Below are 20,083 nucleotides of genomic sequence, written 5' to 3'. Positions count from 1 at the left end.
AGAGAGACTTCTCCTTGACACTGGCCCTCCCTGGGTCTCCTACAACGTCGATGAGTAGGTTGCAGTTGTAGAAATCAGGCCCAGTACCCAGGTAAGAGACTGCTTTCAAGAAACTGAATTTTTGGATTGATGACTCTCGACAAATGGGGTGTATCAAGGTGACTGTACCTGGAAAATGGGCAAAGACTACTATTTACTTTCGGCCGAAGTACGGGCATCTGTTATTGTCGGTTCCACTTACTTATTGTATTAAATTACTCTTCAGGCTACTGCAACCTCTCAGGCCTACTTCAGACTTAGGTTCTCCAGCAAACCAGTATGGTCAGAACTGGGCCATGAAGCCCTACTGACGCATGCACCCACCTATGTAGACTGGGAGACAATGGTGACCCTGCAGGAATTGGGATTGACACTCTAGGCACTCCCCTAGCCATTTCCCACTTTCCACCATAGTACAAGGGAGTGCCCAAGCCTGACCCTAGTGCTACTTCACACATACATGTAGATTGCGTGTGTTATGGTAGCAGCCAAATATTTCACCACATGAGAAACACTGGCCAATCAAAGCAACATGTAGTATCTTAGACTACCAATGCACATCGGATAGTCAGAGAGGTGGTTCAGCGGTCTTTGTTTTGCAGGCCTGGCGGGTCATTTTAAAGGCTATGCACCTTTGTGCTATGTTCAACTCCTTAAAGACCATAGTGTTTCAGCCTTAACCCCTTGAGTGGCGGGTTTCCTACCACCCTGTCGTGCCCACCAGGGCAGGTTTTTTTAAAATGGTCTAATCATTGAATTTCAACAAATTTTGTAGTTGCGTCTCAAGAGCCATAACTTTTTCATTTTTCCATTGACATAGCCATATAAGGGCTTGTTTTTTGCGGGACAAGTTGTGATTTTTTTAAACAGGGGGGAGGAAAAAAGAAATGGGGAAAAAAGAAAAAAAGGGGCCATGTCATTAAGGGGTTAAATAATGTATTAACTTCCTTCTCTGGGTCATTACGACGCATGGATACCACATGTGTGATTGTATTTTTGATTTTTACAAAGTAAAGGGAGACAAGTGTTTTTATAATTTTTTTTATAATTTTTAAACTTTTTTTTTTTTTTTAATTTAATTTTTTAATTTTTTTTGTCCCTTTAGGGGACTTTCACAGGGACCCATCAGGATCCCCTGATCACATTCCGGGGGTCCGATGGTGACAGCCCTTTACATGCTGCAGTGACAGCCCTTTACATGCTGCAGTCACATAGACTGCAGCATGTAAAGGGTTAACACAGCAGAGATCGGAGGTTTTCTCTGATCTCTGCTGTAAGAGCTGGTACCTAGCTGTCCTCTTACAGCCAAGCACCAAGCTCTCCCTGCCACAGAGACCATCGGCTTGCTTCTGACAAGCCGATGGTCTCTATGGCAACCTGTAAACAAAGCAGGAGATTGCCGGCATATCGGCAATATCTTCTGCTGGTTTTTCAAAGCCCTTGCTTTGTTCTCTGTGGGACAGTGCAGGCAGAGCACACTGCCACAGCTTGTGGCATTGTGCTCTGCAGCTCCCATAGTGATACATAGCCCGGAAATCTTCCGGTCTATGTCGCTATGAGCAGTGGAGCTCATCCCGGAAAATTTCCGGGCGTGCCACTCAAGGGGTTAAAGGACCCATAGACATTTTAGCTATTTTACACATTGAGATCAGAGCAGAGAAAGCTACTATTACAGAGGGCTGTATGGCAGTGCTTGGGGATGGTGAAGGAGAGCAGAGAAAGTTACTAATATAGAGGGCTGTAATTCATTCTGGGTGAATTTTCTACTCTTACCGTATTAGCAGTGAGAGAGAGGATGAGACAGATGAGATAGCTGCATAGTATTGAGTGAGATGGTTTTGCTACACAACCTCTGAAAGAAGAAAGGGGGAAGCTAAGCTTGTATCTATGAGAAAGACCAGCTGATCAGTGCTCTGAGCCTGAAATTCGAATGCAGGAAAGCCTGCAAATGGAGTATGAGGCTTTCTAAATGCATAAGAAGTAAAACTCAATGCAAAAAAAAACCAGATAGGCCACCTGCACACGGCCAGGTCGGATCCCACTGCAAGAATTCTCGCAACGAGATGCGACCCGTGCCCCAGCATTCACCTTATACTCACCCATCCGGCGTCTTCTCTCTCTGCAATGTGAGGTGCCGGCTGTCGCACAGTCGCACATGCGCAGTGCAGAGCCAGAGCGTCACCAGTGACGTTTTTGTGCGGGCCTCTGTGAGGTTCGCACAAAAGTAGGACATGCCGCGATTTGTTTTCCGCGTGAGTTTTCACGCAGTCATATTGTGGCTGTCTGCATAGGATTGCATTATCTAATGCAATACTGTGGCAGCGTGCACGGGCGGAAATTCTGCGGGAAATCCCAATCCACTGTCTGACGTCTGAAGACATTCTGATTGAAGGCTGTACAGCTTTGATGTTGGAAGATGTCCGGCAGGGTATTCTTACTGTATTTTAGTGGCTGCTCTGTTGTTGGGGGGCTTCTCCAGCATGTCCCATACAGCAGTACTGGCTCTAGCCAGCAGATGGTGCCATTGTATGATGGCAGAAAGAGAAAACCCCCTAGGAAACCCTGGATCCAAAATTGGATTGCAAAGGGTTAAGACTTTGCAGCTGTTTTCCACATAAAAAATCTATAAACTGCAGGTGGGCTGGACGAAAGGGGCTGCCACCATTTTTTTTTTGCAAAAGGAACCCTAACTATGTGTGTCTGTGACAAACCGACATGAATAATTTTTAAGAGAGAGAAGAAGAAGAAGTGAGGATCAGACTTTTTTTGAGCACATATAGTATCTAATGTATATGGGTGTCTGCCAATGCTTCTCTGAAAGTTCTCCTGAACCCTTACACTGAATGTCAACCATTTGTACTTCTTTTGTCCTCATTATTAGTTAAACAGATTTTTTAGGACTAAGGGCTCCTTCACACGGGTGTAAGCATTTTTGCACACGCCTCAGCGCAATGTAGGCTTTTTTGCGTGCATTTTACTGTACTTTTTGCACTCACAGAGCATGTTCATTTGTGAGCAGCAGATGAACATGCCCCGATTTAAATGGCTATTAAGCCGAATGAGTTGCAGATGTGTTCTCTTTTTTCTACAGAATTGCGCAGCATATAGCACATCCTATTGCGTGTGCATTTGTGCACCTTCCATTGACCTTTGTGGGTAGCTCTAATACATAAATGCGCATAAAAGTAGAGCATGCTGTATTTTTTTTTCTGTTTGTGCAAAGAAAGTAAATGTGAATGGGCTCATTGAAATCAATGGGTTCTATTCTCTGTGCATTACATGCGCAAATTTTGCGCACAAACACGTCTATGTGAAGGAACCCTAAAAAACAAATCACTATGGACAGGAAATGGTGCAAAAAAAATAAGCAATACTCACACATTCATTCGGCCCCTGGTCCAGCACAGACACACCCGGCTCTACCGCTCTGTTCCCGAAGGCTGCTTCAACAATTACATGCTCCTTATGGCAGAATCACCACTGAAGCCAGTGATTGACTGCAGCAATCTTGTGGGCAATGTACATTGTTTCAAGAGGATAAAATGTGAAAAAGTAATTGAACCTACCTTAAATTGCCTGATGTCTCCTTGAGCAACAAGATGGTATTCATTTTCTGGGGTGAAACAGTATGCAAGTCTCTAAAATAATAAATATTGACACATGATATCATATTAGATGGATAATATTTATGTATCTATCATCACATTGTTTCCGCAATATAACTAGATTTCATGTATAACATTTGATGAAGTAGTATTCTACATTTTCCTATACGAGACAAGTCGCTACTACTTAAAGGGATTTTCCAGGGAAATACTATGTATGACCTATCCTCAGGAGCATAGCGGAAGCTGTTTAGTGGCGGGCGCTTGTAATTGCAGGCGCAGTTCTCAATAAAATCAATGGGAGTTCACCAGCACTTACAAGCACCGGCCACTACACAGGGGTTAGAGCAGCATCTTCTGCTGCGTACCCCTGTGTATTGCAGGAATGATAGCAGCGAACCTCCACTGATCAACTAATGCTGGCCTATCCTGAAAATAGGTAATCAATAGTATTTCCCTATAAAACCCGTATAAAGGGGTTTTCAAGTTTAAAAAAAACATTTTCATACGCCCTATTAGGGAATTCTAAGTTGATAGCTCCTCATCTCTTGACTAAAGTGAAGGGCATTTGCAAGTCGAGAGTGGTATCATGACTCCTTAAGGAAAGTACCTAGAAGGTGAGTGAGGAGACTTACAAGACCATGCATGCTCCTTTGGAAAATATATGCAAATAAGGAACATGGAACTCTCTGGAGGACCTGTCCTGCCCAACATTGGACAGACAATCTACCAATGTGAATGGGCATTGTGCAATGTTTAATTTCCCCTAAGGTGCCACTGCAGATCATTTTAACCCTTTCTGCCTAGTTTCTGCACAGATTCCAGATGATCATATTCATCGCCATCTTAGTTCAGGAGCATGGAAGGTAAGTGGGGCATTGTGACTGATGACTATAAAGGACACGGCTACTGACACCTGTGGGAAGAACTCTGTCTGACAAATTAGCAATGCACTGTGGTTAGAGTTTATGGAAGACACTGTAGCTATCACTTAAAGTGTTAAGCGGTGGCACTGTAGTTGGTACTTGTGGTGGCACCATGACTTATTTTGATGAGACTACTGTGACTGGCTCTGTCTAATGGATTGCAGATGAGAGATTGAGTTCATGAGTCTTTTGGCTTGCGCTCACAGATGGATTGTTAGAGAGACATGCAATAAGAGATTGCTCTACAAGGAGGTGTTGGAGAGCAGGTGGTCCATAATGGTGACAACTGCTGTGTTCTCCCCTGGTTCTGCTTAAAGGGGGTATTGGTTTGGACAATTTTTTTAAAAATGGCTGCAAATATGTTAAAATAATAAAATGAACCGGACTCACACTTGTCTGTTCTCCCAGCAATCCAGTGGTGCAGCTCGGCACTTCTCCCAGTCTTTGTTGGGAGAAGTGGGCCCCCACATCTGCCAGGGTTTACTGAGTGCTTGTGCCAGCCCTGGTTTCTTTATCAGACTTGTTTTAGAGACTGACGATACTGGCAGCACAGTAGTGGCTGCTGCGTATGTGGTTATATCAGTCACAATGGATACGCACAAGGCTGCATCTAGAGCACTGACAATTGTCCATTCTATACAGTGACTCGTCTTTCATGTACTACCGATCCTCAGGAGTAAGACTCCTGATTACAGATACAGAAACTATGTACCGGGTTTAAGTGCTGGTTCAGCAGTATGGTTCATGGAAGATTTAGCAATTGTTGATCTCTGTGATAATCTGTTTATTGCATTGAAGTCTTATTTTCCATAACTTCTAATTTTTATAGTTCTTTAATTAATGGTTTTGTCTTATTGTTTGAACCAGACTCGTCTTCTTGCTCGGCATCATATTCCAGTACCTCCTGAGCTACCCTTTCTGGCCCGCTACAGGCTGCAAGGGTCAGGTGGTAGCCATTTGTAAAGAAGGACTAGGAGATCCACCAGAGTTGCAGCGCTGAATCATGGGGGAAACAAACAGGTGAGTACGGCTGCTTTTATTATTTTAAGACATTTTTAAAACTTGTCCTCATTCGGATGACCCTTTTAAAGTCAGTCAGAGCCAGGAGAGGACATTAGTCTGCACACAGCCATATTTGTGATCCATATTTCTTCTGCAAAATAGAATACATTGATATATTCTCCAGAAACTCAGCTTTGCGGAGAAGAACTACATGTGTTTGTCTAACTTTGGAGGAATTTGTGACCCTCTAAAGATCACAGGAGCCATATCTGATTCCTCTTTTTTCCTATAACAGAGGTCCTCAACCTTTTGTACCATGTGACCCACTTTCAATTTTGAGTAATAATTTGGGAGCCACATTCAACTGAAAATGGAGGAGAGAAATGTTTAGGCTAGGGTCTACATGGTAACTTTGACACGTACTTCGACACAGGGAGATTCACATTAGTAGACCAAAAGATCGCACTTCGGCCCTGATAGATCACATTGTAATGTAAGTGACTGTGGTCGAATTGTGATAAGCAAGTTGCCTGGATCCAAACTTAGATTTCTTGCATTTGTCAAGCCATGGCAACTTGTAAGTCCCAACCCATCCCCACTCACTTTAATGTAACAGGGGCATAGTGCGATTTTTGGCCATGAAACATGTGCCTTGCCAACCGTCACTGGGTAGCCCTAGCCTAAGTTTGGAGAGACAAGAAATTGTGAAATTGGAAATATTTACTAATACAAATTTCAGGGTGACATTTGTCAGTAGTATTATGCCAATCAAACTGGCACTATTTGGTGGTTAGAATATGTCTGCAAATAATGTCAATTGGCAGTACAATTGGTCATAACTCAAGACTCCCATGGTGAGCCATATGGCAATGGGTTGCGAGTCACATGTGGCTCCTGAGTCAATGGTTGGGGAGCATTGCCCTATAGTGCAGCGGATTGACCACTATTGGTCTATGGCCTTATACAACTGAATTAAAAATGCACTGTGCATGGAACCTAAATGAATTATCAAATGACATAACTTATGTTAATGGAAACGACCTGAAATAAAAATAGAAGGAATTAAAGTAAAGTACCATTTGCACATATTATGTAAAATGTTTACCTTTTTAAAAGACCCCCTCACTGTAATAAATTTGTAGATAAAATAGATAGGCACTAATAGCATAGATGACAGAGCAACAGCCCATCCAGTCCGATTAGCCCATGGAGGAAACATGTAATCGTCATATTCTAGAGAGTCGTAGGTCACAATACTAGTAATCACGATAAACTTTCAGGAGAGAGAAAACAAGAAACACATGTTAATTTGATTATAAATTCTTGGAAAAATATAAACTTCAAATACCTTGTATAGTTAAACTTAAATGGTTAATATTAAATGTAACTACCTTCTTCCCAATGGTATTATGTATACCATAAGAGGGGTTGTTCACTTCAAAACTACTGATGGCCTGTCTTCAGGAAAAGGTTGTTGTCGGAGCTCTAAGGAACTCCATACAGCACTTCATTGTCTGCTCCGGATTATATATGAGAGGTTGTGTACACAAATCACTGACACACGACACTAACCAGTATCATGCAACTATGAAGGCAGATATATATATATATACTTTACCACGTAAGCATGGTTAGGCTGGCTATGATCTACACAATTGGCTTAACTTGTAATGACTCTAATGATTGACATATGTTAGCGCCTTAAGGTGTATGCTGCTACTAAAACACGTGATTCCTAAGAAGCAAAACTTAAGAGGGAGAATAGGCAAATTCTGTATTTGTTGTTCTAATAGCTCCTCTCCGAAGGGAACGGGTCAGAATCTGCTATTTCAAGACATTCCTAAGCCAGGAAAGAATATGTAGGAGTATAAGCCTGCATCTAATACATATCAGTGTATAACAAGAACACATTAACCATTTATATGCTAGCTATTCACTAAGAAAGAAGATCTCTCTCTCTCTCTCTCTATGTGTGTGTATATATATATATATATATATGTATATATATATATATATATATATATATATATACATATATATATATATATATATATATATATACACACATACATATATATATATATATATATATACACACACACATTTGCACAGGCTGATGTGAGAAACATATGAAATAATATATATACGGTACCATAGAATAAATATATTATTACTATATAACAAGGTCATCAATATCTGATCAGTGGGGGTTCAATTGGAACAATGCTTACAACACCAACCCAGACCACTGCAAAATGTATGGAGCTGTCATCTTCTGGCTCTATAATCAATGACAGTGGCCGAGCAAATAGCTGATCGCTGGTGGTCCTCAGCGGTGGAACAACTATTAATGAGTACAGGTCATCAATAGTTTAAATGTGAACAACCTCTTTAGATATGTTAATTTTCCTTGCTTGCAACTTCATGCTTTAATTCTGATGGAAACATCACCCTCCTTTTCCCCAGTAGTATTAGCAGTGCCCCTCTCCTCTGACATATAGGGGATTTATTAAGTGACTACATTTATGGTGTAGAAAATTCACATATTATTACTATTCCTGCTATACTTTATCACTTTTCTCTTACTAATATTGAAAAATGGCAAAAAAAAAGTGGACTTGGCATGGCAAACATGTGATCCTACAAAGTTTTAAGCCACAAAATCACACTTAATTAGGGTTGCCCCGTTTCTAACCAAAAATATCAAGAAAAAAAATGTGTGGTTTTGGGGATGGGGCTTAAAGGGAATCGGTCACACTCTTTTTGATGCTTTTTCTAAGGGTGACATAAGGTAGTGTCAGGTATGCTGATTTCTGCAATATTTTTCGGAAATTTGTGAGGAACTTGAATTTTTCTTAGTAGTAGCCAGACACAGAAAACTAGTTCTCCATATTCATGAGTTGCTGTTAGCTCCACCCACCTACAGGACTAGCCACACCCACCCTGCCCACTAATTGGCAGCTGTCTCACTATTACTGTATATAGGTAGATAGTTGTCAATCAGTGACTGGAGAGTGAAGTGGGTAGTACTAGCCTGCAGCTCATACATAGAGGCGTAACTTGAAGCTTCTGGGCCCCAATGCAAAATCTGTAACAGGGCCCCTCAATTATGTTTTCTTCATAGTACTGGGCTCCCTGTATGGAGAAGAGAGGCCTTATAGGCCCACTAAGGCTCCTGGGCCCGGGTGCAGCCGCATCCTCTGCATCCCCATAGTTACACCCCTGTTGTGGACTACTTCCTGTAGTCCTCTGTGTGTGCTGCTTCTGATAAAGTTTCTCCCAAACTACTGGAGATCTATAAATTCAGCAGACATATTGTTGTAATGAACGTGCCTATCACTAGCTCATCCTGCTGGTATAATGAGCAGCAAAAAGATCATGACAGTTTCCCGTTAGAGTGCATTCACATGGATGATTTTCACGTACGATTTCTGTGCATTGAGATACACAAAGATCACAAATGAAAAAAATCTTTTATTTTAAATGGGTCTTTTTACAGGTGCAGCAGTGCTGTGAGACAGAAAAAAATTGCAGCAAGTCCTATTTTAGGGCGGTTGTGTTCAAAATTGCCAATTGTTTCTTATGGGAGCAGAAAAAATTAAATTACATTGCACTTGCATGTAAATGCAGGTTTCAAGTGAGTTCGATGCAATCTTCTTTTTATATTATTGCAGTAACATGTAATGTTCACGCATGTGAAATCGCAAGGACAGTGATGCGATGCATTTTTTCGCAAAACACATTGCATTTGCCTAAAAAAAAAATCGCAGGTACATAAGTGCGATATCTGTGTGAATTCATCAGTTCGATATCGCACTCGCCCGTGTAAATGAACACTAACACAAAGTGTGATTTGACTGTAATACGGCACATAGCTCCACTGAGCAGCTATTCTAAATTTATATGTAACTTATACCTTAGAATATATATGGAACAGTATCTGCTCTACACTATCCTACCAAAAGTAATTGAGCAAGAATCAAAACTAGTATTTATTGCCATATGCTAATATTTAGTGGGGTTCCAATGGCCCAAATGACATAGGGTACTCTCCATGGCATACTTTTTACTAACGTCTAATACACTTCAGGTGGTATTTCCCTCCATGCATCCTGCAAACGTTCTCTCAAAGAAGGTGAATGATGTTCATGTTTCCTAAACCAATGTTTCAGTTCATCGCAAAGACATTTAGTAGAAACTCTGTGAAGGCCAGCCCAATTTTGGAATATTCATAAAACAGTGTTGGATTTGTGACAGGGCGTGCTGTCCTGTTGGAAGTATTGCTGGCCATTCCCAGAGTATTACCACATTGTCGACACATTGTCTAGAATGTCAGGGTACACCTCTGTGCTCATGATTCAGACAGAGACCATGCCATATAACACATCCACAGACCATAACGGAACCTCTGCTGCCCGGTAGTAGGTAGTTTTTCAAGATTTCAGCCATGGGTGGGGAACATGGGTCCCCCACTGATCCTGAGTAGAGGGACCCATGTTCCCCTATTGTACAGTTCAAGATGTAGGCTTCCATTTCCGTAGTATAGTGGAAATGTGGAAATGGAGCTGCTGGTCATGCATGTGTACAGCAGCGGCTCCATTCCACACAATGGCACGCACATAACTAAGTGTTGATTTTGGCTATCTCTGTCTGCTCCATAGAAATGAATGGAGCTGCGCCGCTCCATTAATTTATATGGGACCAACAGACATAGCCGAGTGCTGTACTCATAAAACATTCTTCCATTGCTTAGCTATCCAATGATGACGCTCCTTGCTCCGCTGTAGACGGGCCAATGCATCTTCTTTGAGAGAACTTGCCAGAAGTTTGCAGGATGAATGGAGGGAAATACCAGCTGAACTGTATCAGATGTTAGTAGAAAGTATATCACAGAGAGTATCTGATGTCATTAGGGCCAATAGAGGCCCCACTAAGTATGAACATATAGAAATAAATATTACTTTTGATTTTTGCCCAGGTGTCCAATTACTTTTAGTAGGATAGTGTATAAACACACGGCAAAGTGTTCACTTTTGCTGACCTCCTAGTGGAAACACCAGCCTGGTGTCAACTTTACACTAAAAGCAACACAAATCTATACCTGCTCTATCAAATAAAACCAGATAATATAATTTTATGCATCAGTTGACCAATCAGTTGCACAAAAAATTACAAAAAAGAAAATAATGCAGCAATGAATACACAACCTAGAGTGGCAACTCTGGGGTTAACATAAGCCATTTTGTATATAAAATGTGCATCTTCTGTAACCTATTAGTATTACTTGTGGGTTAAAAGTTACAATTCTGAGCTCATGGTAGAACATTTAGCTTTAGGCTACCTCAGCCTTCCACTGCTATGGAGCAAAATATCTGCATTATTTTGAAAAAAAAAAGTCAGAGGTTACCCTGCAAGAAGTGCTAAGAAATCCTGAAATATCACAAATACTAAATCTATTCTGGCAGGTGACCATTTGCTGCAGCATTAGGGGGCACTCACGGACTGAGGTTACGGACAAAATGATAACGTGATTTTAATCCTTCTCTTTAAACTTGTGGAAAATCTGGATAGTTAAATAATTATTCTGTAGAACGCGTTTGAGTAGATTTGCTATTCCTGTTGCACCAAACGTCTGTCATCAGTTGCGCCAAAATTTCCGCGCAAATCATTTTAGACAGATTTATTAAAGATTTCTACCAAAAAGATCAGATGTTTTCTAGACGCTCATCATAAGTGCCTTAAAAAGAAGGCACAAATTTAATGAGGCGCCAGTTTTAGGAATGGTGTTCGCAAATTTTTAGCCGCAAAAACTAGTCTATCGTATACCACGCCAAGTAGGAAACTGAATTAACCGTGTGCCAAAAACTCACCAAATTTATCAAACAGCATGCGATGCTATGATAGATTTGGCACATTTTTAAACTGCCTCATTAACTTTATGTTGTTTGTTAGAGGGCCTTCACAAATCTGTCCCACTCTTTTCCTCATGCAAAATAACACATGCTGATTTTTCGCACCGATTACCAGTAGAATATGAAGTGGATAATCGCCACCGTATTTAAAAATACCCTTTAAAAGCATTCTGGCACTAAACTTTAAATTAGTATATCAAAGTAGATTATTTCTTCAGGCCTTGTCCAGGCGGTGATTAGCCCTTTCCAATCCACTGTCTGACGTCTTCAGACATTCTGATTTTAGGCTGTACAGCTCCGATGTCGGAAGACGTCCGACAGGGTATTCTTACTGTATATTACTGACCATTCTGTTGTCAGGGGCCTCTCCAGCATGTCACATACTGCAGTATTGGCTCTAGCCAGCAGATGGCACCATTGTATAATGGCAGAAAAAGAAAAACCCCTAGGAAACCCTGCATCCAAAATTGGATTACAAAGGGTTAATGTGGTAGATCCACAGCAAAAAAAATCCACAGTAATCTGTGGCAGAATTCCGAGGCTGAGCCATTTGCATGTGAACCTTCATGTGAATTTGACCCCGGTCAATGGAGCAAATCTGTATGCAGCCACCCGACGTCAAAACCCCATCAAGAATGACATGCCAATTCTTTTTTCCACGACATAGAATTCAGAATCTGCACACAGTGCTATATTTTAGAACTTTTTTTCACTGACTTCTTTTTCTGTTTTTCCTTAACTTTATTGGGGGTAAAAAGCTAAAAGAAAAATAGATTTTTTGAAATTTAAAGCTGTATTTTTTAAATTTTGAATATTTACGCTAAAATGAAGTATGGGAATGGGATCTTGATTTTCGTTTTGGCTATTTTGATATATAATCTGTAAAGTTTTGGATTACAGGGTGCATATGGGTACAGTTTTGGTTGGCGTCAGCGGTGGGTCAGTTTCCACTGTAGCTGGGGCATCCACAAGAGGAGCATCCACAGGAGCCCCAGTTACAGGGAAAAACATTGTCCTGTAGTGACATCAATCACTAACAGAGCTGATCTGGGTCTGCTAGGTCACAAGGGGCTCCCAGCGTTCACGTGATCGCTGGGTTGCATAGTGAAATTAATACTTCCACTCTTTCGCACATAACGCTTCTTGGAAACAAGAAGGCAGAAGCGGTTAAAAACAGCTTCTCACTTCTCCTCTGAGTCCTTGGCTGTATCTGACAGCTGAGGAACCAACCTGCTTCTGCTTGATTGCAGGAAGGGTAAAGGTAAAGTCCCCTGGTGCAAGCACCGAGTCATGACTGACTCCTAGGGTGATGTTGCATCGTGCCATTTTCTTAGCAGACTGTTTTTACGGGGTGGTTCGCCATTACCTTCCCCAGTCATCTTTTTACCCCCCAGCAAGCTGAGTACTCAGGAGCACAGGCTTTAGTCCCACGCCGTACTTCTGATATAGGGGGGCGGGATTAAAGCCCAGGACCAAGCGCCGTATATCTACCCTGCTTGGTCCTTAAAGGGTTCATTCAAAAGCACCTAACAACATAGTTAGCATCTATAATACATAGAAATGTGCATATATGATTGCATAAAATTCATAATTAATGAAACATTGTCATTAAATACTGTTTACTGTGTGGGCATCAAACTGAAAAGGAAAATGAAGGAGGAGCATCGTGAAGGAAATCCTAACAATAAGCACTCTTAGCCAATCTATAACACTGAAAATCTCCCAATGATTGATTGGTTGAGGGCAGCTGAATGACATTGCTCTTCCAGCATGTCCTTTTTCAGTTTGATGCAGGTATGATATGTAGCCTCTCATTCGATGAAGAATGCTGTACAGTCACAAAAGAGCTAAAGTAAAGAACTAAGTAAGAGCAAAACAACTACAACAGGTATCTACAATTTATTTTGCACTTACTAGAAGAAAAGCAGGACTGACAAATTTCCAGCATAGCCTCCAATAAAGACCAGGCTTAAAGCCAAGCATCCTGTAAATATCATCACTAAATCGGTCCACACCTAAACAAAAGGAATAGACATGCCATGATCATACAGTGCATTATGCAACAAGAAGAAGAATACAGTACAATAAAAAGAGAATGTTTGTGGTTATGGCTCCGTTTACACTTGTGGGTTCAGTGGGTTTTGGGGTATTTTTGACTGTACGAAATGCACATTCTGCAGGACTATTCTTGTCATCCAAAAGCCTAACAGCACCCTGAGAAACCTCATTAAAATAATTATTGTATCATTCATATTCCTACCTAATTACAGTCATTTCTGAAAAAGGGGTTATTCCCGAAACGTGTTATATTGGCTGTTTTTACATTTATTAATAAAAGAAGAACGGGACATAATACTTATTGAAATATTTTTGTGAGAGTCTACAATTTTCTCTTTCTCCTCCCAGTCTACACGCTACATATGGTTGACGTAGGTGGACAGGTAGCACCTCATTCCATTTCTTATAAGGAATATGAACCAAAGCAAAGGAGCTCCACCCCTACACCATCTTGTCTTGGATTCTCATTAAAATAATGGGGTTCTTGGTGTTGGTTCAAAAATGGATCCAGTGTAGAGTAGCTGTCATGACTCCATAATCCTTGATGCAACTATAGAGCCTAAATAAAGTGCTGAACATCATAGTGTTTCAAAGGACGAGAAATAATCCATATAATAAACATTTGGGGAAATTAAGTAGTTCTTAAACTACAAGTAAAAGTAAAAGGGGGTTTATGCGAAGACTAAAAAAAAAATTCAAAAAGCTGCTCACTATGTTGTGCGATCAGAAAATAAGCCAAACTTACTTCCGCCAACTCCCGTACTACCCAGGCCTAGTTCCTCGCTGATAGTCTACTCTACCTTCTGCTAGCCAGCGATGACATTACCAACTCCATGTGACCATTGCAGCCAATCATTTTGGTTGCTGATTAGCTATAGTGTTCACATGTATCGTTGTTAGGACATCATCCCTGACTCTCGACAGCCATCAATAAAGACCAGAGGACCAGAAGGGGACTGGGTTCTGGTGACAGGAGAATGGGTGTGATGATTGGCTCTGGCCAATCACCGGCCTCAGCATGGCATAGCTGAGGATAGTGATTGGCTAGATCAGTCACACATTTAGTTTGACGCATGGCTGCTTTACCCAGAAATGAGTGGAGACCAGGATGATGGAAGTGGCCGGGGGAAGGGGAAGGGGGGATCATGCAAAAGATGAACATATGTCGGTTTATTATTTTCTAAATGGTCCCTGAGTTTTTATGAGAAAAAAATGTACCCAGTGGAAAACCCCTTTGATAATGATTAGAGATGAGCGAGCACCAAAATGCTCGGGTGCTCGTTACTCGGGACGAAATTTTCGCAATGCTCGAGGGTTCGTTTCGAGTAACGAACCCCATTGAAGTCAATGGGCGACCCGAGCATTTTTGTATATCGCCGATGCTCGCTAAGGTTTTCGTTTGTGAAAATCTGGGCAATTCTACAAAGTGATGGGAACGACACAGCAACGGATAGGGCAGGCGAGGGGCTACATGGTGGGCTGCATCTCAAGTTCCCAGGTCCCACTATTAAGCCACAATAGCGGCAATAGTGCCCCCCCCCCCGCACTGTCAGCGTAAAGATCGTCCTCCTCTGCCATAGCTGTAACAGCTGTGGCAGAGAAGAACAATGTTTGCCCATTGAATTCAATGGAGCCAGCAATACAGCAGGTTCCACTGAAAGCAATGGGCTGCCGGCGATCGCAGGATGAATTGTCGGGAAGGGGTTAAATATATAACCCCTTCCCTGCAATTCATCCAGAAATGTGTTACAATAAAAATATATACCGGCGCATAAGGCGACGGGGCGTATAAGACGACCCCCCAACTGTCACCTTATACGCCGGCAATACAGTGGAGCAAAGAATAAAAATCATTACTTACTTCTTCTGACGTTCTGCGCCGCTCCTGCAGGCTGTTGCTCCCTCCTGGTCCACGGCAGAGTATTGCTTTCTGGAGGCAGGGCTTGAAATCCCCGCCTCCAGAAACATAGCCAATCACAGCCATTCAATGACATCATTGTCATTGGCTGTGATTGGCTGAAGGCACGTGTGTTTCTGGAGGCGGGGATTTAAAGCCCTTCGTAGAGAAATCAATGCTCTGCCGGGAACCAGGAGGGAGCAACAGCCTGCAGGAGCACCGCAGAACACCAGGAGGGAGTGACAGCCTGCAGGAGCGCCGCAGAACGTCAGAAGAAGTAAGTAATGATTTTTATTCTTTGCTCCACTGTATTGCCGGCGTATAAGGTGACAGTTGGGGGGTCGTCTTATACGCCCGGTCGCCTTATACGCCGGTATATATTTTTATTGTAACACATTTCTGGATGAATTGCAGGGAAGGGGTTATATATTTAACCCCTTCCTGACAATTTATCCTGCGATCGCCGGCAGCCCATTGCTTTCAGTGGAACCTGCTGTATTGCTGGCTCCATTGAATTCAATGGGCAAACATCGTTCTTCTCTGCCACAGCTGTTACAGCTGTGGCAGAGAAGAAGGATTTGTCTTCTATATGTTCTCAATGGGGTCGGCGCTGCTGCCGCCGGCCCCATTGAGCGCATATAGAGAAGATTTATTGCCTTAAGAAGGACCGTTGGGGTTCTTGAAACCTAAAATACTCCTAACACTCTCCCTATAGCAGCTCCAACACGATAGCACTTTCCCTGAACTAATGTCAGAATGCATCCGTAGCGAGCCGCGGGAGGGGCAGATTTCAATACTCGGGTGACACCTAATCTCGCCAGTCACTCACTGCAGGGGGGTGGTATAGGGCTTGAACTTTGCAGGGGGAAGTTGTATGCCTTCCCTGTCTTTCTATTGGCCAGAAAAGCGTGCAAATTTCTCAGGGAAGAAAGTGAAAGTAACTCGAACATCACGTGGTGCTCGTTACGAGTAACGAGCATCTCGAACACCCTAATACTCGAACGAGTATCAAGCTCGGACGAGTATGCTCGCTCATCTCTAATAATGATGCATAATACGGTAGCCCCACTTAACCAGACTGAGCCTTTAATCTTTTTTGAACACTTCCATCTTTAGACCTTTTCATACAATACATGGAAGATATAGAAGATCATCTACTGCTGAGATTTTAGCATGTTAAAGGGACACTAAACCTTGAAATGAACAGTAAAGAGAAGATAAACTTGCCATCTGTGCTTGCCAGTCTATAGGATTTCTTATATGTTCCTGAAAGAGTCTTGTAGAAATCCTGCAGATAGTACAAGGGTTCATTTCTTGACAATTTGTTCCAATTTTGGTTGGCAGCACAATTGAGGAGGCTGAGATTAGCCATGTGGTGGGGGGGTTTATCAAGCTTTGTGTCCTACTGCACATAGAGAAGGGGGGAGGTTCCTGCTGCAGACTGTTGGGGTTTTATTTTTTTATATATTACTCAGTTTTGTTGCAACATAAGACAATTTCTTTTTGCATTTTCTAAGTTTAGCTTTCCTATAATTTATTTGAAAGCTTCAAACGTATCTGAGTTGCATAAGGAGCCCAGGTCTTCAATGGCCACAGCTTTGTTGCCATTTGCATTCAGTTTGAGTGCTATCAATTCAGTTTTCCATGTAGATTTTCCGGTTTTCCTGCTGCCCTGCTATTTGCAATCCACTTAGGATGGGTTTACACTAGGCGGTTTCCAGGCGGAAATCTCGCGGTTTGGCCGCAGCGAAAAAACGTGAGATTTCCACCGCATGCTTTTCTGCCGCAGCGGAAAAAAAATGAACATGCTGCGGCTGACGAATTCGCGCAGCAGCGCCAGCTTTGCCGCAATGATTTCACCGTCCTGTGTGGATGAAACTTCTGAGAAACCTCGTCCACATGGCTGGCTAAGCTAGGGATTAGCGGCCGCAGGCGGATCTGCCGTGACGAAAGTCCAGATGGAATTTCCGCGGCAAATCCGCCCAGTGTGAACCCAGCCTCACAGTTGTGGGCTGTATTAAGCAGCCATTCTGCCAGTAATAGCCGAGACTTCCTTTCCCACAGTTCCCATGCTAACTCAAGAAACTCTACTTCAATCAGCTGCAAGGCAGCATCTGAATGCCTTCCCACTCTGTTGCACATAGTAACAGAGGAGACGAGCATTCCGCAAAGTATTCAGTAGAAATGGTATGTGATCCATTAACTCAATGCAAATAGTCTCACAGACCCCTATTAATACTCCAATGTCTGCTTTTCTATCTGTCAACAGATCTGTGTAAGGCCGCCTGCACACCAATGGGTCGGATTCCCGGATGCTTAATCCTGCACTGGAATTGGACCCTGTGACCGGCCGGAGACCCTGCATTCCTGTCATTTCTCTGCTATTTCTGTACTGCGGATGGTCCGGATGGCTCGTCGTCGGACATGCGCAATACCGATTTTTCTGCGCCGTCGCTAGGCAATGACATGGGTACCGCGACCTTTACACAATGTTAATTGTGGACACTGCACAAAAATGCTGTGATTTTTCCTTTGTGAGCGTAAAATCGCAATTGATTTACGCTCGTGTGCAGGAAAAAGCGCTTTTCCATAACATGCTATGGACGGTATTCGCTGTAGAACCTGGAGGTATACGCCTGCCCCAGATTCCGAAATGCAAATCTGCCGGTGTGCAGGCGGCCTTAATCTGACAGCAAGCAATGCCCTACTCCATATGAGCACACAGGAGGCAGCCTGGGAAGATAGCCCTACCTGCACTTCTAGCAGGATGTCTGCACATCACTGTTACTAGAGAAGCGGATTGCGTAATGACAGGCAGTGGATTGCAAAATGACTGGACTGGAGATCCCTACTGGCAGGCACCTCAAACTTGATTGTCAGTGGTAAAACAAAAAAATTTCTAATGCAAGTATATTACAAGATTGATGATACACATGGACTGTTTGATGAGCATAAGTACTGTGTAACGTTAGTGTCTATCTTAGGCTTCTTATTGTTTTTATGTGCTCAATGAAAGTCTCTGTGTGGTCTTCTCAAAGAAGAAAATAAAAATGCATAATTGAAAATGTTGGTCTGGTTCAAGTGTGGTCTTCTGAAAAAGGTGGTATTTGGAGCAAAATAACTGTATCCGGGGATCCAAAGTAGGGGCATAACCATGAATACACATATGGATGTTATTCACACTGACATAAAATATATGCTCAGCAAGCTTGCATGTTTCTGCGTTAATCAGGGCTGGTAGCTGTGAGATACAAGATTCTCAATCCGACATCTATCATGTTGAATTTCAAGGAACATGTCGAGGGCAAACTGTTGAACTCCCTCCAAGAGTAGCAAGAGAGTTTTTAGCCATGTCTGTGGGCTCAAATTAAACTGGGGGAAATTTAGAGTAAATGACTTATTTACATAATGCAGATTTATTACATTTTTTTTTACACACAACAAAATAAAGTATAAAAATATATACTCTACCATAAAACCATGACACTCCAATGGCCTCTATTAAAACAGCAAACAGAATGGACGTCCCTGCAGCAAATCTATCCAGGAGAGTGAGTACATAGATCCCACCCTGTAATTATATGGAAAACAGATATATTTACTTTATAATAGATATAGGATATTTATATAGGAAAGCTTTGTGAAATAAATGTTTAGTTGCTGAAAACCATATTCTTATTAGAACTTATGTGATGCGAGAAGTTTACTCACAGCCGCAATCAGTTTTTGTCACTACTGTGTAAAAAGGGATGATTCTCAAAAGAGATCCAAATCAACAAAGGGGTTTCCTACTAAAGCCGGACTCCCATACAATAGTTCTTTTTTCTTTCCAGCATTCTAGTGAAATGCCGGAGGGAAACCTGATGCTAGAGCTGATCCTATTGTTTTCTATTGGATCATTTATGGCATCTGGTGCATCAGTTTTGATATCAGATGTATCTCCACCCCCAAAAGAAAAAGGTTGCATGCCGCAGTTTTCTGTTTGCCTTTGTACAGCAATGGACACCAAACCAGTACACCAAAATACAGTGGTGCCTTGGGTTAAGACTAGAGATGAGCGAACGTACTCGGATAGGTACTACTCGTCCGAGTAATGTGCCTTATCCGAGTACCGCTGTGCTCGTGCTCAAAGATTCGGGACGCGCTGTGGAGCGGGGAGCTGCAGGGGAGAGCGGGGAGGAACGGAGGGGAGATCTTTCTCTCCTTCTCTCCCGGCCGCTCTGCCCCGCTCCCCACTCCGACTCACCTGTCAGCAGCGGAGCGCCCCAAATCTTTGAGCACGAGTACAGCGGTACTCGGATAAGGCACATTACTCGGACGAGTAGTGCCTATCCGAGTACGTTCGCTCATCTCTAGTTAAGACTTTAATTCGTTCTGTGACGGAGCTCTTAACCCAAAACACTCGTAAGTCAAATCAATTTTCCCCATTGAAATGAATGGGAAAGCCATTAATCTGTTCCAGATCACAAGCTCTCCCATTGATTTCAATGGGGATGCCGCTGTCCCATTAAATGCAATGGTCTGCCGGCAACCCCTGCGGTGATTTTTGGGGATGGGCTTTAAATATAAGCCCTTCCCTGAAAATCATCCCTAGCTGTAGTAAAAAAATATATATACTCACCTATCTGCCGCTGCCGGGGCTCA

At 42.4% G+C, this 20,083-nt stretch overlaps 1 protein-coding gene across 1 annotated transcript in view; it reads right to left on the bottom strand.

Moving 5' to 3' along the window:
* The window catches only part of SLC6A2 (solute carrier family 6 member 2), a 162,417-nt gene that overhangs the window by 5,913 nt on the left and 136,421 nt on the right, over positions 1–20,083 (bottom strand). Inside the window, exons 12-15 of the mRNA XM_066583891.1 lie at positions 18,911–19,010; positions 13,399–13,499; positions 6,678–6,845; positions 3,606–3,677 (exon numbers count right to left, since the gene is read on the bottom strand). Of these exons, the coding sequence (XP_066439988.1) occupies positions 3,606–3,677; positions 6,678–6,845; positions 13,399–13,499; positions 18,911–19,010 (441 nt within the window). The remainder of the gene's footprint in view (positions 1–3,605; positions 3,678–6,677; positions 6,846–13,398; positions 13,500–18,910; positions 19,011–20,083) is intronic.

Source organism: Eleutherodactylus coqui, chromosome 11 (genome assembly GCF_035609145.1).
Source record: "Eleutherodactylus coqui strain aEleCoq1 chromosome 11, aEleCoq1.hap1, whole genome shotgun sequence".
In the NCBI taxonomy this organism is placed as follows: Eukaryota; Metazoa; Chordata; class Amphibia; order Anura; family Eleutherodactylidae; genus Eleutherodactylus; species Eleutherodactylus coqui.
Note: the sequence above shows the minus strand (reverse complement) of the source record. Positions and strands in the feature narration are given on the sequence as shown.